This window comes from Panthera pardus, unplaced genomic scaffold, assembly GCF_024362965.1.
Source record: "Panthera pardus isolate Hobbes unplaced genomic scaffold, ASM2436296v1 HiC_scaffold_24, whole genome shotgun sequence".
Classification (NCBI taxonomy): Eukaryota; Metazoa; Chordata; class Mammalia; order Carnivora; family Felidae; genus Panthera; species Panthera pardus.
In genome coordinates this window covers 60,676,317-60,696,446 of record NW_026526810.1, presented here as the reverse complement: position 1 = coordinate 60,696,446, position 20,130 = coordinate 60,676,317, and the positions used below count along the sequence as shown (strand labels likewise).

General features: G+C 40.5%; 1 protein-coding gene across 5 annotated transcripts in view; it reads left to right on the top strand.

Annotated features, from left to right (window-relative positions):
* The window catches only part of FMN1 (formin 1), a 428,550-nt gene that overhangs the window by 397,694 nt on the left and 10,726 nt on the right, over positions 1-20,130 (top strand). For all 5 annotated transcript variants that reach the window (XM_019435304.2, XM_019435301.2, XM_019435302.2 and 2 more), the window contains one exon: positions 19,538-19,622. In XM_019435304.2, the coding sequence (XP_019290849.2) occupies positions 19,538-19,622 (85 nt within the window). The remainder of the gene's footprint in view (positions 1-19,537; positions 19,623-20,130) is intronic.

Here is a 20,130-nt window from a genome sequence, read left to right as displayed (position 1 = left end):
TTCCAATTCTGTGTCTCCCTCTCTCTCTGCCCCTGCCCTGCTCTGCTCACACCCTGTCTCTCTCTCAAGAATAAATATTTTTTAAAAAAAGTTTTTTTAAAAAAAGAGTGAACCTTTCCAAAGGTCCACATGTCAGTGTTCCTCTTTTCTGCTGTATACCTCCTCCCTAGCTAGTCCCAACTATTTTCGTAGCTTCCCCTACCAACTCTTTCTCAAACCCCTCCCAGGTCTTCCTTCCCACAACCAAACTCTTGGTTCCAAGCCTTAGACCCACATCTCCTACTGCACACTAAACATTACCACAGCATGCCCAACCTCCGTCTGTAATTCAGTAAGACCCCATTGGAACGTATCCCATGTCACCTGAGACTGGCCCTTCTCGGCTACCCAATCTGTCATCTGCATCAGTATCCTCTTCCTAGCAGCCAAAGGCAGGCTGAAAGCTGGAATCATCCTTAATTCCACAAGATTCATTTTCCTACCTTTTGCTCACTTCTTGGTTCTACCTCCTCAATGGTTATTCTTTTATACCTTGTTTTCACAGTAGTACTGCTCTCTTCAGGACCTCATCTCTCACCTGGGTTATTGTAACATCCTTCTGTTCTGTCTACTTACAGGTTTTCTATTTCCTCTCTAATGTCCCTTAATATTGTATCTAGTTCTCTTTCTAAAACAGAAGTTAGATTACATCTATTTCTTTAAATGTGTTCTGTGGTTTTCAGTTACGTCAAAGGGAAGAGAATTGGCCGCGGATGGCATATATATTCATTAACTCATTGTGTCCTTACAACAGCCCTGGGAAAAAGGTGTATTGCTATTTCATACAGAAGCACAGAAGAGAGTAAAGAACTGCTAGCATCACAGTGTCACTAGTAAGCAACAGAATGAGGATAAAACATAGAGGTCTTATTTGACACTAGAGCTCTTTCAAGTATTCCATATTCTCTCCCGAATTAGAGCGTGGGCCTCCAACAACTTGCCCTTAACTCACTTTCCAACCTCATTTCCTCTAGCCTCATCTCACATGTACCTACCACGATGACTCATTGTTTCTCACACCTGCACTCTTGCCTTGTGTTCTCATTAGGTAATTTCTTTACATTGTATTGTCCTGGGTTTCTTGCTGGTCAAAATGTAGTCATTTATTAAGGACTACCTCCAAAACCAGCTTCTCTAGAAATTTTCTGACATGTCCTTAAGTAGAAGAACTACCTCTTCCTCTGGTCTCTGACCACGTTTTGTTTTGTTTGTTTTGTTTTGTTTTGTTTTGAACATCCTTTAGGACTTAATTCATCCCAGCTTGTTATTTGAGTAGTTTATGTGTCTTTTCCCACTTCTAGGACATGAACCCATTCCTTGTATATATTCTATGGTGCATTCTCCAGCATAGAGCCTAAAAATTGTTTTTTGACATAGAAGGGACTTCACAGCATAGTGCAACATGATAGTGGACATTGAAGATCTGGTGTGACTTATGAGTTTGGGGGAAGAAATGATCCCAAAGAAACGTGGAGGTTGGGAGGACTTTAGGAAGATACGTAGCTATAAACAGGACCACAACGAGCAGAAAACTGTAGACAGAATTCAGAAGCCAGTAGGAGAATATTGGAGATCAGCTGCTCCTAAATCTGATGGTCTTTCAAATCACCTGGAGAGCTTCGTAAAAAAGTGAATAGATCTATTGCAACAGAGTCCCAGTGTGAGGGGTGGAGCCCAGAAATCTGCAGTTTTAGGAAGCTCCCCACAGAGAGGGCAGAGCAGGAGCACATTTTGTGGTTGCCTCAATTAATGCCTTGGCTTCACCCGTCCCTTGCTTAAATATCTCAGGTGAGCTTTGGAAGTGGGAGAGAGAGGGTCTGTTCCCTTACTATGTTCTACATTCACTTTTACTACGTTCAGCCAAGTTTAGGAACAAGTTTAGGATCACCAAGTTTAGGTGATCATGAAGGTATATTCCAACCCTGATATCCCATGATTGTAGATAGGAAAGGGCTGGGTATTGACAGAACAGATGAAATTAAGCCGCTTAGGGAGGAAAGGGGTAAGGACATTCTGGGAATCACATGGCAAAGGCCTGGACTTGGGAGGTTCAGTGCCCATTTTGGAGGAATCACACAGCATGATTTCTGGGGCTAGCCCAAGTGCCATCTTTTCTGTGTTTCCTTTTCTTAGTACTCAGTCCACATGTCTCTCATGTATGTGCATTTTGCATTCCCATAATACAGATTTGTAGCATGTAATCAGCCTGATTTAAACACATACTTTTATTTTTTTATTTTTATTTTTTGTTTTTAATGAAATATTTTATTTTGTGACAATTGTTAGCTTACATTCAGGGTAAAAAGTAATACAGACCTATCCCATGTACTGTTTATCCAATTCCCTCTCAAAGATAACATCTTACCAAATTATGGTCAAAGATCATAAGCAAGATGCTGACATTTATGTACCTAAGAACGATGTTCCTTTCTCTCCTGTTTCCATCACTAGGATCCCTCATATTACCCTCCATAGCCATGCCCAGTTCCTTCCCACCCTCACTATACTCTAATCTGGCAACCACTAATCTTTTCTCCATTTCTAAATCTTATTTCAAAAATCATATAAATTGAATCATACAGTATGTAACCTTTTGATATTTCTATTTTCCCTCAGCATGATTCTCTGGGGATTCATCTAGATGGTTGTATATATCAATAATTTATTCCTTTTATATTGCTGAGTAGTATTCCACAATGTGGATATGCCATGGTTTTTTAACCATTCATCCACTAAAGGAAAATTGGGTTGTATCCAGGTTTTGACTATTATAAATAAAGCTGTTATAAACATTTGTGTATGGGCTTTTGAATGAACTTAGTCTTTTATTTTATTTTTTATTTTTTAAAATTTACATCCAAATTAGCATATAGTGAAACAATGATTTCAGGAGTAGATTCCTTAATGCCCCTTACCCATTTAGCCCATCCCCCCTCTCACAACCCCTCCAGTAACCCTCAGTTTGTTCTCCATATTTATGAGTCTCTTCTGTTTTGTCTCCCTCCCTGTTTTTATATTATTTTTGTTTCCCTTCCCTTATGTTCTTCTGTTTTGTCTCTGAAAGTCCTCATATGAGTGAAGTCGTATGATTTTTGTCTTTCTCTAATTTCATTTAGCATAATACCCTCCAGTTCCATCCATGTAGTTGCAAAAACACATACTTTTAAAAATACCTATTATGTCTTAAGTGCTGTACAAGTTATGAGACCCCGTTCTGGAAGGATTTAATCTACTGATCACATTTTGCCTCTTTCCTGAAGTTTTCCCCAATCTCTGTAAGCATTTTCCTCCAAACCTCTAGAGGGTTACTGCCCCTTCAATTTTGGCATTAGTGATTTCTTTTTCATTCTTTCAGTTATAGACATTTTCTCCCATAAGAAAATAGTAAGCCCTACAAGATAAGGACAACGGCATATACTTCTTTGTTTTCTCTCTAGCACCTTATGTATTTCCTTATACATAGTAGGCGCTCAATTAATATTTGTTCAACAAATAAAAGATCTCTGTGCTTTCTTTGCCATGTTGCAATTGATTAGAGAATTTGCTGTCTGCTATTGATAGATGAGATGTCTTATTTATTTGGGTTTTTGTAATAGAATTCCCCAAATATACCCCATGTGGGTTGCTTTTGCCCTAGCATCTAAAATCTGAATAGCTTTCTTAAAGAAGATAGACATGTTCTGAACAAGAAAGATTAGTTAATGGGGTAAAACAATCACCTTCTCTGTTCTTGACTATATTACTTTCAATTTATCTTAAAAAAAAAAAAAAAAAAACTAGAAAAAACAAGGAAGTGAAGATCCTTGGGATTCATGGTTGTGCCAAGCCTCCAACCTTTTTGGAGCTCAAATAAGGACCTTAGAGAGCATCTGTCCACACTCTATTTCCTTGGTTTGGCAGACAGCAATGGAAACCCACACTAAGTCTCCTTCATTCAGCTAGAATATATCTAAATTGCTTATCTGTGGGACTCCTGACAGCTCTTGCCTTGGGCATAGAATAGATGAAATAGGGGTCTGCCTGGATAGCACGATTTGAGGGGCGCCAGAAAGGCTAGCTGCTCCACACAGTCTCCCCTGATTCCTCCCCCTTTTTATTTCAGTCCTCTGTGCAAACAGGCTCTGATCAGTTCTAGTTTTTGGTGAGTCTTGGTAGATGGTACAGGTTCCAAAACCAAAAGGGGGGGGGGGGTGTCTACAAGCACATGCATGTCTTCATTATCAGGATTGGAAAGGTCTTCCAAAGACTAACAGTGTGTTGCAATTAAAGTTGCAGATTTATTACACAGGGCCAGCTTTGGTTTGCAAGCTGTCTCCCAGATGCCCCTCCCTGAACGAGGAAACACAGTGCTGTTACCTTTCACTCTGCACCTACATTGCCAGGCGGCTTGGGGTGCTTCGTCTACCAAGTGCAGAGTGATTGGCTTTAACTGCTGGTGCATTCCAGGGCAAGTCCAGGGACCCCTCCACTTCCACTCCCCTGTGGCCTGGGGGAGAAGCTCTGGAAACGGAAGCAGGCTTTGTTCTGCAATTAATCATTTGAAGTCAAAGTCTGTTTGGGTACTACAAGTGATAGCCCACAAACACTATGAAGTGGCTGATTGTGTAGCTGGTGAAATTCCATCTCTGAGAGGACTTCCTTCATTGTAAATAGAAAAATATCTTGGGAATGAGGTAGGGAAAATTGTCAAGCTTAGGAAGAAGTGATGGGCTCTTTTATCCTAGAATAACTTTAAGACTAGATTCTGGTGTGTAAGGAACTAAATCTTTTAAGTCAAAGACCTGTTATTACTTTCCTGCTGGTCTTGTCTTACCATGGCTGCTAGGAGACTGATCTGGGGAGCCTGGGGTGGAGGGGTAGTCAAGTGAATGGTCAGACTCCAAAAGAGAGAATGAGCTTAGAAAAGTGTGTGTCTGTCCAAATATATAGCCCTTTCGGCCTGCCTGAGATAAATGATTTTAGGGTTACCCATTATTTCATACTGACTATGCTTCTCTTCTCTGAGTTTTATTTTCTTACCCTTTGGAAACATATACTAGCCAATGATGTTTTCATCAGCTGCTGCAGTGAGGAAGAAATTTCCCTTTACGTTGAGGAGTTAATGAGTTTGGTCTTTGCATTGTTTGTGTTTTACTTCAAGAGTGAAGAGTGACTTTACTTATTTCATTGGCTTTCATAAATATTATCGCCCGTGATAGTTCTACCAAGAATTCAATAATACCTAGTGAGTTAGTATCGTCAAAGTGGATAGAAATGAGGGAGGTTCCCACAGCCCCTGCCTGGTCTCCATGATTGTACTTACTTATTTAGAACCAAAGCTGGACATTAGCCCCCTTATGGTTGTTGAGAAACAGCATGAGGACAGTACCTTTTAGAGACTTGAGGAATATCAGAATATCAAAAGACCTGCACAAATTCCGCAGAATGCACAGAGCCTGACTTCTAATGCCTAGTCTATTGGGCACTGACTGGAAGGCTAGCCTGGCATAGCTATGTCCTTCTAAAAGCACAACATTAAAAAACACCTCTGTGATGTTAATGCTGTCTATGATGCAAGTAATCCTAATGAGGAAAATAACAAGATGTTTCCCTCAACCTTCTCCATCCAAAGTTCCAGAAATCATGTGGTATTGAGCTTTCTTAAGCAATAAAACCACTTTCACATCTCCACAAAGACTGTGCAGTTCCTTGTTCCTTGGCCTGACACTGCTTTGTTCAAGGCTGCATGGAGATCATGGCACAGGAGTGAATGAATATCCAGTTGGCATTTCATGTTTGTAGCTTCTTATTCGCTTTCCCTGACTTTTTCTCTTAAAGGGAGACCATAAAAATATAATCATTTGCTTATAGAAGAAGCTGTTCCTAACTATGATTGGTAAAGCCAACCCACACTGGGTAGCCAGACTGGCAAGTTATGTATTTTAAAATTGTGATCTTCAGTAGGTGCCAACACCTCCCTTCTCTGTCCAACAAGAACTTTATCCACCATTCAGAGGGCCCTAGGTGGAAACTAACTAGGCCATTGACAAAGGCATGTTTTTCTCCTGTTCCTTTGTTGATCATGTTCTTCCATGGAGTTCTCATACTTGTTAGAAAGATTCTGGTTCACGTGGCCTTAAATTTTCAGATAAGTCTAGTGACATAGTGGTTTGTACCTTCAGCTTTTATAATCCTGCTTTTTAGGGACCTTGAGTATTCCCTATGCCATGCTGACTTACAGGACCATTTCTGTTTTCATTGGTGCACAGAGCCTGCCTTGTTCCCTCTCTGGACTATTTTGACCTTCTGTCTTTAGTGATGAGTGATATTAAAGTCTTCCTTAAACAGGTTCACATTACAGCTGGTCAGATTTCATGCTTTTACCAAACATGACTTTCAAGAACTGTGTTCCCTGCAATGCCTCCCTTTTCTTTGCCGCTATCCACCAGTGTTTCTGACACCATTGACTTTGAATATCTTCAGTGAAGGTGTATGCGTAGTCTGGGTCAGGCAGTGACTGTTGTTTTAGGTCACACAGTACTGGATGGGTAACAGAGATTCCTCTTTGAAGCTAGTGGCACTACAGGCAAAAACTCCTTCCGTATTCCTGAAGTCACTCCCTTGGTCCTATTATCTACATTACAAAAGAGAGTGACTATTAACAAATCTAACCCTGGTAATATCACTAGATTATATATTTTCCACTTTCTGAAATGAATTGGTCACTGTCATTTAAGAGAACTTCTAACAAATATCCACCAATAGGTGTTTAAAACAGGATGATATTTTGTGGGGACCACTTACCCTTTTGTTTTCATTTTTAAAAAGACTTTGTATTTTGAGCGCAGTTTTAGATTTACAGCAAAATTGAGAGAGAGAGGTACGGAGATTTTCCATATACCCTTGGTCCCTACCCAGGCATAGCCACCCCCATTATCAGCACTCTTCACCAGAGAGTCCATTTGTTATGACTGATGAACCTATACAGACAATTATAATCACCCAAAGTCCATTGTTTACCTTAGGGATCACTGTTGGTGTACTTTCTAAGGGTTTGGATAAATATATAATGACATAGATCCATCATAATAATATTATACAGATATTTTGACTGCCCTAAAAATCCTCTGTGGTCTTTTCATCCTTCCCCCCCACCCCAACCCCTAGCAATCTCCATAGTTTTGATTTTCCAGACCATTTACTCATTTTTTTTTAATTTTAATTAAATCCAAGTTAGTTAACAAATAGTGTAGTATTGATTTCAGGAGTAGAATTTAGCAATTCATCACTTGTGTATAATTCTCATCCCAACAAGTGCCCTCCTTAATGCCCATCACTGATTTAACCCATCCACCACCCAACACCTCTCCAGCAACCCTCCGTTTCTTCTCTGTATTTAAGAGTCTCTTGTGGTTTGCCTTTCTCTCTGTTTTTATCTTATTTTTCCTTCCCTTCCCCTCCCCTATATTCATCTGTTTGGTATCTTAAATTCCACCTTTGAGTGAAATCATGATATTTATCTTTCTCTTACTGACTTATTTCACTTAACATAATACATTCTAGTTCTATCCATGTTGTTGCAAATGGCAAGATTTCATTCTTTTGATCACCAAGTAATATTCCATTGTGTGTGTGTGTGTGTGTGTGTGTGTGTAGTGAATTTTTAATGTTTATATATTTTTGAGAAGTGTGTGTGTGTGTGTATCCTAGACTCATACTTATTATTCAAAAGTTGTTTTTGAACAACTTGACAGTCTTGTTACAATTCAGTTATTTGAAATGATAAAGAAAGGAAAAGGGAAAGAGCAGTTGACGAAAACAGAACAAAACAAAAAACATTAATTGCAGTCACAGAAGTAAGCTTAGAGGAGTGTTAGGTAGGATGGAATCAGATGGATCCATTTCATTTTTGTTCTGGGTTTATTAAAAGCAAAGAAAGCCAGTAGAAATTGGAGAGTAGAATAGAACTGAAATCAGGAAGATCAAGCAAAATTCCAAGCAAGACTATAAAAAAAAAAAAAAAAAAAAAAAAAAAAAAAAAAAGGACCATGATGAAATGTGAGGTAACTCTTGCCTTTATGAGAAGTCAGTGGGTACTCCAGTGGGCTCTTATTTTTCCCACATTTTAGCCCACCTGGATCTTTCTCCACAGTTCTTACCTGTGAGTCTTTGCCAGATACTGTTGATCTCACAACCTTAGAACATAACTAGAAAGTAGCAAGCAGAGGTGAGTGGTAAACTGGCCATGTTTTGATTTTTAAAGATTTGCTGTTTTATCAGAGCCCCAAACCTGGAAACCGGTGGCAATGGCTATCAGAAAAATCATCCTTTAAATTTTTTTTTAATGCTTATTTGAGAGAGAGAGAGATTGAGAGAGAGAGAGAAAGAGAGAGAAGGAGGTGGGGAGGGGCAGAGAGAGAGGGAGATACAGAATTCGAAACAGGCTCCAGGCTCTGAGCTATCAGCACAGAGCCCGATGCAGGGCTTGAACTTGTGAACCACGAAATCATGATCTGAACTGAAGTCAGATGCTTAACCAACAAGCCATCCAGGTGTCCCATGTATCATCCTTTTAAAAGGCCTTGTCCTCTTAATCAGTTATCCAGCTCCAAGATATTCCTGGATAGTTCTTTAGGAAGAAGACTTGTGTTGGTTCTCATTCTCCCAGAGAGGAAGGCTGTTTATTTTTTTTTCTCTTTCCCCCAGAGGCTTCAATGGGGTCTCTTGAAGTCCATACACAGGGGTTTTCCAATTTTTTTTAATGGATCTCTTTCTGTTCAGAAGAAAACATACATAAATAAAACAGATAAAGCTTTTCTAGCTGAAGCAGGGTTTGCAGATGTTGGGATCTGGAGGATCCCCTAACTCTTCCTCCTCTCCCTGAGGCACCTTTGCTGAATGCTAAGGCTCTTTGGAGGACAGTTTGAACACACTGCTCTAAAGTATTGGTTTTCCCATAATGACAATCAGTGTATAACAGCCTGAACACTCTACCCCACCTCCTCGATCTCTCACTTAGCTCTTGATTGGTTGGTGTGTTCAATTCCTATGGTCATAAATGAAGGCACTTCTGGTATTGTAAACTTCATGATGATTTCAGTGTGTTCTGTTTTGTATACTATGAACCACCGAAATCCTGGTTGTCAAAAGAATAAAGACATTGTCCTTCAGTCTCCTGAAGTCAGCGGGTTCTGACTTGGTTTGGTTTAGCTGTGGGTATATAAATCAGCCTGTAGAAGACCCAAAGGTATACCCAGTTTTTTTTTTTTTAATTTTTTTTAATGTTTTTATTTATTTTTGCGACAGAGAGAGACAGAGCATGAGCAGGGGAGGGGCAGAGAGAGAGTGAGACACAGAATCGGAAGCAGGCTCCAGGCTCTGAGCTGTCAGCACAGAGCCCGACACGGGGCTCGAACTCACAGACTGTGAGATCATGACCTGAGCCGAAGTCGGACGCTTAACCGACTGAGCCACCCAGGCGCTCCAGGTATACCCAGTTTTAAGCTCTTCCAGAAAATGAGTTTGTAATAGTGGGGAACCCAAGCCTATGAACAGAAAGGCATGCCATTCTTTGTATTGCAACTCACAACACCACTAGATCTCCAAAGGGTTCAAGAAAAAAGTGTGATTTTGTAGGTTATCCATCCAAGGATGGGAAAAATATTGTTACACTTTTCTACATTCTAAGCAGAAGCAGACTTTCCTCCCCAGATAGTTCTAATATGAAACCAAGGTTGCAGATCACTTCTATAAAGTAAGGACTAAGCAGGAATGTCAGAAAACATGTGTTCTGGCCTCATCTCATATTTGCACCTTTCTTCAGCAGACTTTGGCAGCATTTGAAATTTACCAGGGCCCTCAATAACTCTTTAGAGATTCATTATAATGAGGAAGAAGAAAAGGTAGGGGTTTTAATAGATTTACTGAGGCATTTATGAACTGAGAATAGTCATTTTTGTTCTCTAACTTATTTGTTTTTTCCCCTATATTTCAGATTTTTGGGGGTGGAGGGGATGCTGTGGAACTTTGAAATCAAGTCTAGTTATTTGCCTATGAGAAATCATGAGGAACTAACTATGTGTGATTTTCTAGAGTAAATATTTAGACCACAAACAAAAATAGAACCAACATCTAGGCCAGAACCAAAAACAAGTCCATGCACAATAGAGCCACGGGAGAGACTGAGCATGTAAGTGGCTAGGAGTTAGCTCTTTAAAGCAGAAAGTTCTTAAATCCTAGGTGAGAGGAGCAAATTCCAGACTCAGGAAAAGCTGCATTAACCTCACTGAGCCTCAGTCTTCTTTTGGGCAATGTCGTGTGGATACTTTTAGGAATCCTGGAATGTGTACATAAGTTGACATGTATAAATATTTAGCACATTTGGGTGGCCTTAAATGCCCTTTCTTTTTGCTTATTCAGGACTCAGTCAGCTAATCAGTAACTAGAACTAGATTTTTAAATGTTTTTACTCCCCACCCCAGGGATAAATGGAAAAGCTAATTATTCTACAACTCTGGGTATTTACTAAACATTTAGACTTGATTAAAGTGGGAGGGGGGAACTACCAATCAAATCATTCATTTGCCACTTAGGTATTTGCTAACAGCTCCCTTGTGCATGGGAGACCGCTTGATGTAGGAATAGGGAGGAGACCCAGAAATGCACAAGGCATGATCATTGTCCTCAAGTGGTTCCCGTGGTTTAAGGGAAATCAGACACCTATACAGTCCTAAAATGAAAAGTCCTTAAGTGCCTGAAGAGAGGCGCAAAGTGCTCTTTCACTTGGGAAAAGAGTAATTACTTCTGGCTAGGAGAGGTGAAGGAAGCTTTCATGACTTTGGCACTTAAGCTGAGAGCAGATTGGGAAGAATTTGAACTTATGGAAATGAGTAAGAAAGTCATCGAGGGAACAGTAAGAGCAACTTGCAAGGCGAGAAAAGCCATGATGCAAAGAGCAGTGAATAGATTGGCTGGGACAGGGAGTGAGGGGGAAGGAAAGGGTATTTGATAAGCAATCATATACAATGCGTTCTACACTGTTCACAGCAGTGGTGTTAAGTGTGGTATTATCCCTGCTTTTACAGATGAGGAAATTGAGGCTCAGAGGGTTAAGTGATTTGTCCAAGGACAGTATAAAACCAGATCCATGTCTGAAAATGTAAGATGGACAAGTAAACTAAGTTTAGAACAGAGCGACCCTTGATTGCCATAATGGGGAATTTGAATCCTATACTGTAGTTCAGCGTTCAGCAAACATAGCTATGGCCCATGGGCCAGATTTGGCCCACTACAAGTTTTTATAAATAAAGGTTGTTAGAACACAGCATTTGCACTGCTGTTCGTTCATGTATTGTTTTAATGGTTCTTTTCACACTACAACAGCAGAGTTGAACAGTCGCAGAAATCATATGGCAAAAAGCGGAGAGGGAATGGGAAGATGGGCAAAGTGAGTAAACGGGAGTGGGAGATACAGGCTTCCAGTTACGAAGTGAGTAAGTCACTGGAATAAAAGGCACAACATAAGGAATATAGTCAGTGCTTTGTGATAGCATCGTATGGTGACAGATAGTAGCTGTACTTGGGGAGAGCATAGTATAATGTATAGAGATGTTGAAGCACTGTGTTGTACACATGAAATTAATGTAACATCATGTATGAACTAAAATAAAAAAAGAGAATACTTTGGAGCGCCTGGCTGGTTTCGGCTCAGTTCATGATCTCGTGATTCATGGGACTGAGACCCATGCTAGGCTCTGTGCTGACAGCTTGGGATATTCTCTCTCTCTCTCTCTCTCTCTCTCTCTCTCCCTCCCTCCCTCCCTCCCTCCCTCCCTCTTTCCCTCCCCCTCTCCCTCCCCCTCTCCCTCCCCCTCTCCCTCCCCCTCTCCCTCTCTCCCGCTCTCCCCGTGCCCTGCTCTCTCTCTCTTTTTCTCTCTCTCTCAAAATAATTAAACTTTAAAAAATGAAAATACCTAGAAAAAATTAGAGAAACTCAATATAAATTCCCTTTCACAATCTGAGGCAATGATCTTTTGATTATCTTTCAGCTGTTGTAAAAGGATCTAACACTCTGCATTCTTTTCCACTTTATAGATCAGCCTTAAAATGGAATAGACTATACTTTAAAAAAATTTTTTTTCTAATGTTTATTTTTGAGAGAGAGAGACAGAGCATGAGCTGGGGAGGGACAGAGAGAGAAGGAGACACAATCTGAAGCAGGCGCCAGGCTCTGAGTGGTCAATACAGACCCCAACACAGGGCTCGAACTCACAAACCATTAGATCATGACCTGAGCTGAAACCAGATACCCAACCAACTGAACCACCCAGGTGCCCTTGGATGGACTATACTTTTAAGATAACGTACCTCAGCGTGCCTGGGTGGCTCAGTGGGTTAAGTGTCCAACTTCGGCTCAAGCCATGCTCTTGCGGTTTGTGGGTTCGAGCCCCATGTTGGGCTCTGTGTTGATAGCCCAGAACCTGGAGCCTGGTTCAGATTTGGTGTTTACCTCTCTCTCTGCCCCTCCCCCACTCATGCTCTGTCTCTGTCTCTCTCTCTCTCAAAAATAAACAATAAAAAAATGTTTTTAAAAAGACAACATACTCTTAAAATCAACAACTTGATTTTATATATCTTAAATATATAGCTTATCTAGCCTAAATGATCTATATTGGAATTGTCTGGGATATAGCTATGATTCAGATATTAAAGAAAAATAACTTGTCCTACAAAAAAAAATTAAAATATTTATTCTCTGGCCATTGCAGAAAACCTTTGCTAACCCTGGCTATAGTTGATTGAGAGTCACTAAAAGGTTTCAAGAAGGGAAGTGACATTCTCAGAGTTCTGCATTACCAATTGAGACTGCACTCATCAGTAGGATGGAGTGGGGGAGGAAGATCAATTAGAAGGCTGGTTCAGTAGTCTGGGATCTCATCCCTTGACTCCCTGACTTGTCACACTAGCCTTCCAGCAAGTCTCCCAACCAAAACGTTGAAGCTTAGAGAGTTCAGGCGGGCAGCAACAATGAGTGAAGTGCACTGAGTGTAAGAAAGTCATCTGTGCAGACAAGCTGGTAGATGGCACCGCCTGACCACCTCAGGACTGCCATACGCCAGCAAGTGACAGGAAGCGCCACACACTGAGAGGCTGAGGTGCAGAGATGCCACTCTTTGTTGCTGTGCCTTCCAGTTGTGTAAGAGAGGTCAGAACGCTGACTTCTTATGTGAAGTCTCTGCATTTAAGAATGTTAGCAACTGAATTCAAAGTTACTTAAACCTCCTGGGGCTGATGAAAACTGAATCTCAGTTTATTTAAACCCTCTGAAGTTGATCACACCGCAAGACCTCTGCTTTTCAGTCTCTTCCCACGTGATTTCTAAAACCCTGATTCTGTGTCAGTTTCCTATGAGAAAGTCTGAGTGGTCTAGACAGAAGGCCAAACCAGTCACGGCATTCCTTAAGTCAGAGCCTAATCCAGACCAAGACCCTAACTCTCTTCAATTCTATAAAGGCTGAAAGAGGTGCAGAATCTGCAGGAGAAAAGTTTGAAGCTAGCAAAGATTAGTTCATGAGATTTCTGGAAAGAAATCATCTCCATAACTTAAAAGTATGAGGTGAAGTAGCAAGGGCTGATGTGGAAGCTATAGCAAGTTATCTAGAAGAGCTAGCTGAGATCATTAATGAAGGTGGCTATGCTAAACCACAAGTTTTGAATGTAGACAACAATCTTCTGTTGGAAAAAAAGATGCCATCTAGAACTTCCATAGCTTGAGAAGAAAAGTCAGTACCTGGCTTCAAAGCAGAAACTGACTCTCTTGTTGGGGGCTTATGCAGTTGGTGACTCTAAGTTGAGGGCGATGTTCACTTACCATTCTGAACATCCTAGGACCCTTAAGAACTGTGCCATATCTGCTCTACCTGTGCTCTATAAATGGAACAACAAAGCCTGGATGATAGCACATCTTTTAACAAAATGGTTTGCTGAATATTTTAAGCCTGCCTTTGAGACGTACTGCTTAGAAAAAAAGATTCCTTTCAAAATATGACTGTTCGTTGACAATTCACACGGTCACTCGAGCTCTGATGGAGATGTACACTGAGATGAATGTTGTTTTCATACCTGCTAACACAACATCCATTCTGCAGCCCATGGATGAAGGAGTCATTTCAACTTCCAAGTTTTATTATTTAAGAAATATATGTTATAAGTCTTTAGCTGTCATAGATTGCTGAGGGATCTGGAGAAAGTATACTGAAAACTTTCTGGAAGGTATTCATTATCTAGATGTCATTAAGAACATTCATGATTCATGGGAAGAAGTCAAAATATCAACATGAACAGGAGTTTGGAAGAAGCTGATTCCTGCCCTCATGGATGACTTTGAGGATTCAAGACTTCAGTGGAGGAAGCTGCTGAAAATTTGGTGGAAATAGCAAGAGAACTAGAACTGAAAGTGGAGCCTGATGATGTGACTGAATGGCTGCAATCTCATGATAGAGTTTTAATACATGAGGAGTTGCTTCTTTTGGATGAGCAAAGAAAGTGTTTTTTTGAGATGGAATCTACTTTTGAAAAAAATCATGTGAAGATTGTTGAAATGACAGCTAAGGATTTAGAAAATTATGTAACCTTAGTTGATAAAATGACAGCAAGGCTCGAGAGGATTTGATTCAACTTTGGAAGAAGTTCTACTGTGGGTAAAATCCTATCAAACAGCATTGCATGCTACAGAGAAGCCATCCATGAAAAGAAGAGTCAGTTGATGTAGCAGACTTCATTGTTGTCTTATTTTAAAAAATTGCCACAGCCACCCAACCCTCAGCAATTACTACCTTAGTCAGTGGCCATCAACCTTGAAGCAAGACCCTCCACCAGCAAAAAGATTACAGCTCACTGAAAGCTCAGATGGTTAGCATGTTTTAGCAATAAAGTATTATTTAATTAAGGTATGTACATTTTTTAGACGTAATGTTATCCCTCAATAGACTGAAGTATAGTGTAAATGTAACTTTAATTTTCATTGTGAAGCCAAAAAATTCATGTGACTCTCTTTATTGCAACATTTGCTTATTACAGTGGTGTTGAACAAAACCTGCAGGATCTCCAAGGTATGCCTGTAGCTTCTCTTATTTTATTTGGTTGAGAAATTTTTGCCATACCTACACCAAAGTTGAGCTTCTAGATAGGACTTTTGGAATCTGTGTTCAGATCTGAAAAATTAGAGTGAATTCTTTGGTTTGCTTTCAGGACACATCTTAATGATATTCCTGTGAGATAATACTTTGTGAATAACACCACCTACTTCACGTGTAGTCAGAAACTGTTGCCATGCATTCTTAAGAAGTTCCTTTACCTCTATGATGGGAGATTCCATAATGGCTATCCTTTATTGACCATTTGCTCTATACCTGGTATACTGTTTTGCATATATTCATTTAATCTTCACAATAATAAGATGTGGTTGATTTTAATCTCAATTTTATAGATAAAGAAACTGAAACTGAAATTTAGAAAAATCGATTAACTTGTTCTAAGTCTTCTAATAACTGCCAGAGTTAGAATTGGAATCAAGTCTAGCTGATGCTGAAGCTCCTTGCACTAAGCTGTGTCTTCTCCCAATCCTTTGTGACTTTCAAGAATCCCCTTTGAAAAGGAGATGATAAAATGGAAGGCGACTGTTTGGAGAAGAGCAGGGTAGAATCACTGAGATCAGAGTTGTCCTGGGAAGTCCAGGGTGTATGTGACTGCCTGTAGTCTACAGAGCAGCCACTGACCAGTAGTAAAAGGTTTGCAGTGGGGAAAGAACCTTAGGTTGGCTCCTCTCCTTCCTGCCTCCACACCCCCAACCGCTACCATTGCCCCGACATCCAGAGACCATGGAGAGAGGCTCCAAGGGATCTGGGCATTGGGGAAGGGCATTGCTAAGCAGGAGCATGGTAGAAGCCCAACTTTGAAGCAAGAGAACAGAATTCTCAACGGGAAAATGAACTACTAAAGCAAAAGATGACCCCCAAAAGCTCCCTAGAAGGTAGGGGGCATGGAGGGAAATAGTAACTCCAAACCATTTCATTGAAACAGTCACTGATGGGTGTGCTTTTTGAAAGCACATCTTTCTGGAGAGAAGCCAAGAAGAAAAGATTCTGCAAACTGGGACCTCATTACAGCACCATCATCTTGGTTTGCAAATGCCCTACTAGTAGGAGTCTCCAATGCAGTCTGACCTGGATTTGATCCTTTCAGCGCATTCTCTTCTTGTGCGGGTACAGTCTTAGTTACTGCTGCAAACACAAATGTTTAGTGCGTGGTGTGGCGTATACACTCAGACCTGTGTCAGCGTTGAGAAGCGCCCATTCCTGGGCAGCTCTGAAGATATATTTCTTAGGCTATATAAATCACGACTCATCTTTGTCTCATTTTTATTTCTTTTCTGATGCTCAGGTCAGCATGTTGAATTCATCGTAACTAACTTGTGCATGTGGGCAGAGAGATTGGATTACTAACCATGTGTTTTAAGTAAATTGTGTAAAATTAGCTAAGTAAAGAAGTAAGGCACTCAACTATTTCTTTGATATTAAGCAAGTATGTGAGTAATATTAAGCAAAAGATTTTTATTGGAGGCCCTAAAGAAAAAGCACATTCAATTTTTTTGATGTTTGTGTTGCTGGATCTTTACTTAATCTTTAAAAAATATTTTTGAAAAAATTTTGAAAATAAAGAAACATACAAAAGACAACACACCCATATTCCCACCACGTGGAAGTAGCTATTAACATTTTGCCACATATTCAATATTTTGTAATTTAAAAAATGAAGCATTACAGATAAAAGTGAAATTTTATTTGACATGTTACCTCCCAATGCCGTTCTCGTCTTCCATGTTACTAGTGATAAACTCTATCATGAAACCAGTGAGTGGCTTTCCAGTCTCTGTATACATACAGGCAGATGTTTGTATGTATGTTTATACACACATGCAGGCATCTATGAACAATATGGTTTTGCGGGTACTGTTTACATATGTGCACAGTGTAGCAGACTGCATGCTTGGTAACAACAGTAGGAAACCTATAGTGAGTGATTATGCTGTGCCTGGAGCTGCGCAAGAGAGAGTCTCCATCCTTTCAATGACTCTTTGCAGAAGCACTGTTATTGTTATCCTCCTTTTAGAAAATGAAGGTGCACAGAGAGGTTACTTGCCCAGGGTCACACAGCTGATTAATGGTGGGGCTAAGAATTAGTCCCACCATCACGGTCTGGAGCCCGAGCCCTTGACCATCATGCTGGATGGCCTCTTTGCTGTATCACTCTGCAGAACTCTTCACTCTCTCAATATCATGTTTTGGATATCTGTAATTGTTGATTTTGTAAATCTGGTTTATTCCTTTTCACAGTTGTACCATACTCCGTTAAGTGAGTATAGTATATAAGCAGCATTGCATGGGGGTCAGGACCTGTAAAATAGGAATAGTGAAAATACCTACCTCACAAGGCTGGGTGAGAAGTAAATGGTTTAATTCAAATAAAGCAGGTAGAGTAGTACGTGGTACCGAGCAAGCATCCAATAAATGTTAGCTGCTATTACTTGCTATTATCATCTATCCATTATTCTAATGAACATAATCACTAGGTTGTTTCCGGTTTTTCATTATTGCATATATTGCTCCAGAGAAAGCCCCGTGTCTGTATACGAAGGTTTCATTTGGTTATCTCCCTAGAAGAGGAATTGATGACTCGTAGGGAGTGCATGTTCTCAGTTAAACCTGGAATTGCCAGAGCCAGCTATACTAATCTCCACTCCTCCCTAAATGCACTGTGCAGAGGTTCCCTTTTCCCCACAGCCTCAGTAAGAGTTGACATTATCTGACTGCTGGATGTGCAAATTTGATGACATAATTCATATACTATGAAGTCCACCCTTGTTAAAGTGTGCAATTCAGTAGTTTTTGGTATCTTCACCAGTATGTGCATCCATCACAGCTACCTAATTCTAAGAGAAACCCCTTAACCCATTAGCAGTCATCCCCACTGTCCCCCATGCCGACCCCTACTTGCTCACCTGCTTTCTTTCTCTGTAGATTTGCCTACTCTGGACATTTCCTATAAGTGGAATCGTGTGCTTTGTGGATTGTTGAGGTTCATCCGTGCTGTAGCGTGTATCAGCACTTCACTCTTTTTCATGGCCCAGCAGTACTCCACTGTGTGAACGTACTGCATTTTGTTCGTCTGTTTCGGTTGTTTCTACCCCTGGCCATTATGGATAACATTGCTATAAACATTTACATGAAAATTTTGGTATGAACATATATTTTCCTTGTCTTCGATATACATCCATATTTATATACCCAGCCATGGAATTGCTTGGTCCTTTGGTAACTATGCTTACCATATTGAGAAACTGACAAAGTGGCTGCACCATTTTGCAGTCCCTTCAGCCATGTCTGAGGGCTCCAGTTTCTCCACATCCATACTTCTGACATTTGCTACTTTCTTTTTAATTCTCACCATCCTAGGGGATATGCAAATATCTCATGGTTTTGATTAGCATTGCCCTGATGACTAATGATACTGAGCATGTTTTCATCGGCTTAGTAGCCGCCATATGTCATCTTTGGCCTATTTTTTCATTGGGCAGTTTGCCTTTTTATTGGAGTTATTGGAGTTCTCCGTGTGTGTGTGTGTGTGTGTGTGTGTGTGTGTCTGTGTCTGTGTGTGTGTGTGTATTCTGAATATAGGTCCCTTATCAGATACATGATTTACAAATATTTTCTTCCATCTTGTGGGTTGTCTTTTCACTTTCTTTTTTTTATTATTTTTTTTTATTTTTTTTTTAATTTTTTTTTTTTAACGTTTATTTATTTTTGAGACAGAGACAAAGCATGAACGGGGGAGGGGCAGAGAGAGGGAGACACAGAATCGGAAGCAGGCTCCAGGCTCCGAGCCATCAGCCCAGAGCCCGACGCGGGGCTCGAACTCACAGACCGTGAGATCATGACCTGAGCCGAAGTCGGATGCTCAACCGACTGAGCCACCCAGGCGCCCCTGTCTTTTCACTTTCTTGATATGAATTGGTATATTTTAATATTTGTAGTTTTCATATGTTTCCTCAAACTTGAGTTTTCAAAGTTGTCTATTATCTGCTGACTGGATCACAAGCCAGAGAGCCCACGTAAGTGTCTACTCAGAGTAAAGTGTATGCATCTAGTATTCCCCAGATCAGAAGACGCTCCTGCATTGGTCACAGAAACAGACTTTCTGAAGTCATCTATGTGAGCCTCTCAGCCAGTGAAGGAAAGTCAGTTTCAATAACATAGAAAACATGCCTTCACACCTAATTAGTGTTTGAATTTGATAATCAAAGGCACTGAGAAAGCATTCCTTGTATTTCCAAACTGCCAGTTGGTTAAAATTCAAAAGCATTTGGATTCCTGTTTAACCTGGCCTCTTCCTTTTTTTTTTTTCTTTCTCCTCCTCCTCTCTTCACCTCCTCCTCCCTCCCCCCTCCCTGTTTTGATTTCAGATTGAAAATGGCTCAGGAATCCGTCAGCAAGTTGACGTCAGAGAAGAAAGTAGAGACGAAGAAAATCAATCCCACAGCTAGTCTGGTGAGATGCATTTTTCAGCCTAACCTCAAGATTTTTCATTATAACTGAGGTGTATCCAGGAATGTGTCTGAATTTAAAGGACAAAACTCAGAGGAATGAGCAGTATCCAGATTCTCAGTCCCCATCGCAGATTAGTTTAGGTAAGAAAGAATATAGGGGAGCAGGGAGCGAGGAGCCAAACACAGTTTCTTGTGTTCTCCCAGCAGACTCAACAAAGATGGTTTCCTGGTGGAGCAAATTTAGTCACTTGCCATTTTACACCCTTCCACACCCCGTGCCGACATCCCCCTTATCCCAAAGCGCCTTTGTCCCAAAATGTTGAGGCATTTAAGAAAGGGGTAGAGATTATGCTCTTTAGATAACTGGGAAAACCGAGATGCAAAAAGATACAGCCTACCTAGGATCACTTCCCAAATGGATAACAAAAACCTGGCACAGAGTCTTGGTGCCTGGCATCCTCCCTGGCCTCGAAACTTGGAGTCAGTCTGTGAGGGGAAATTGTCCTCCA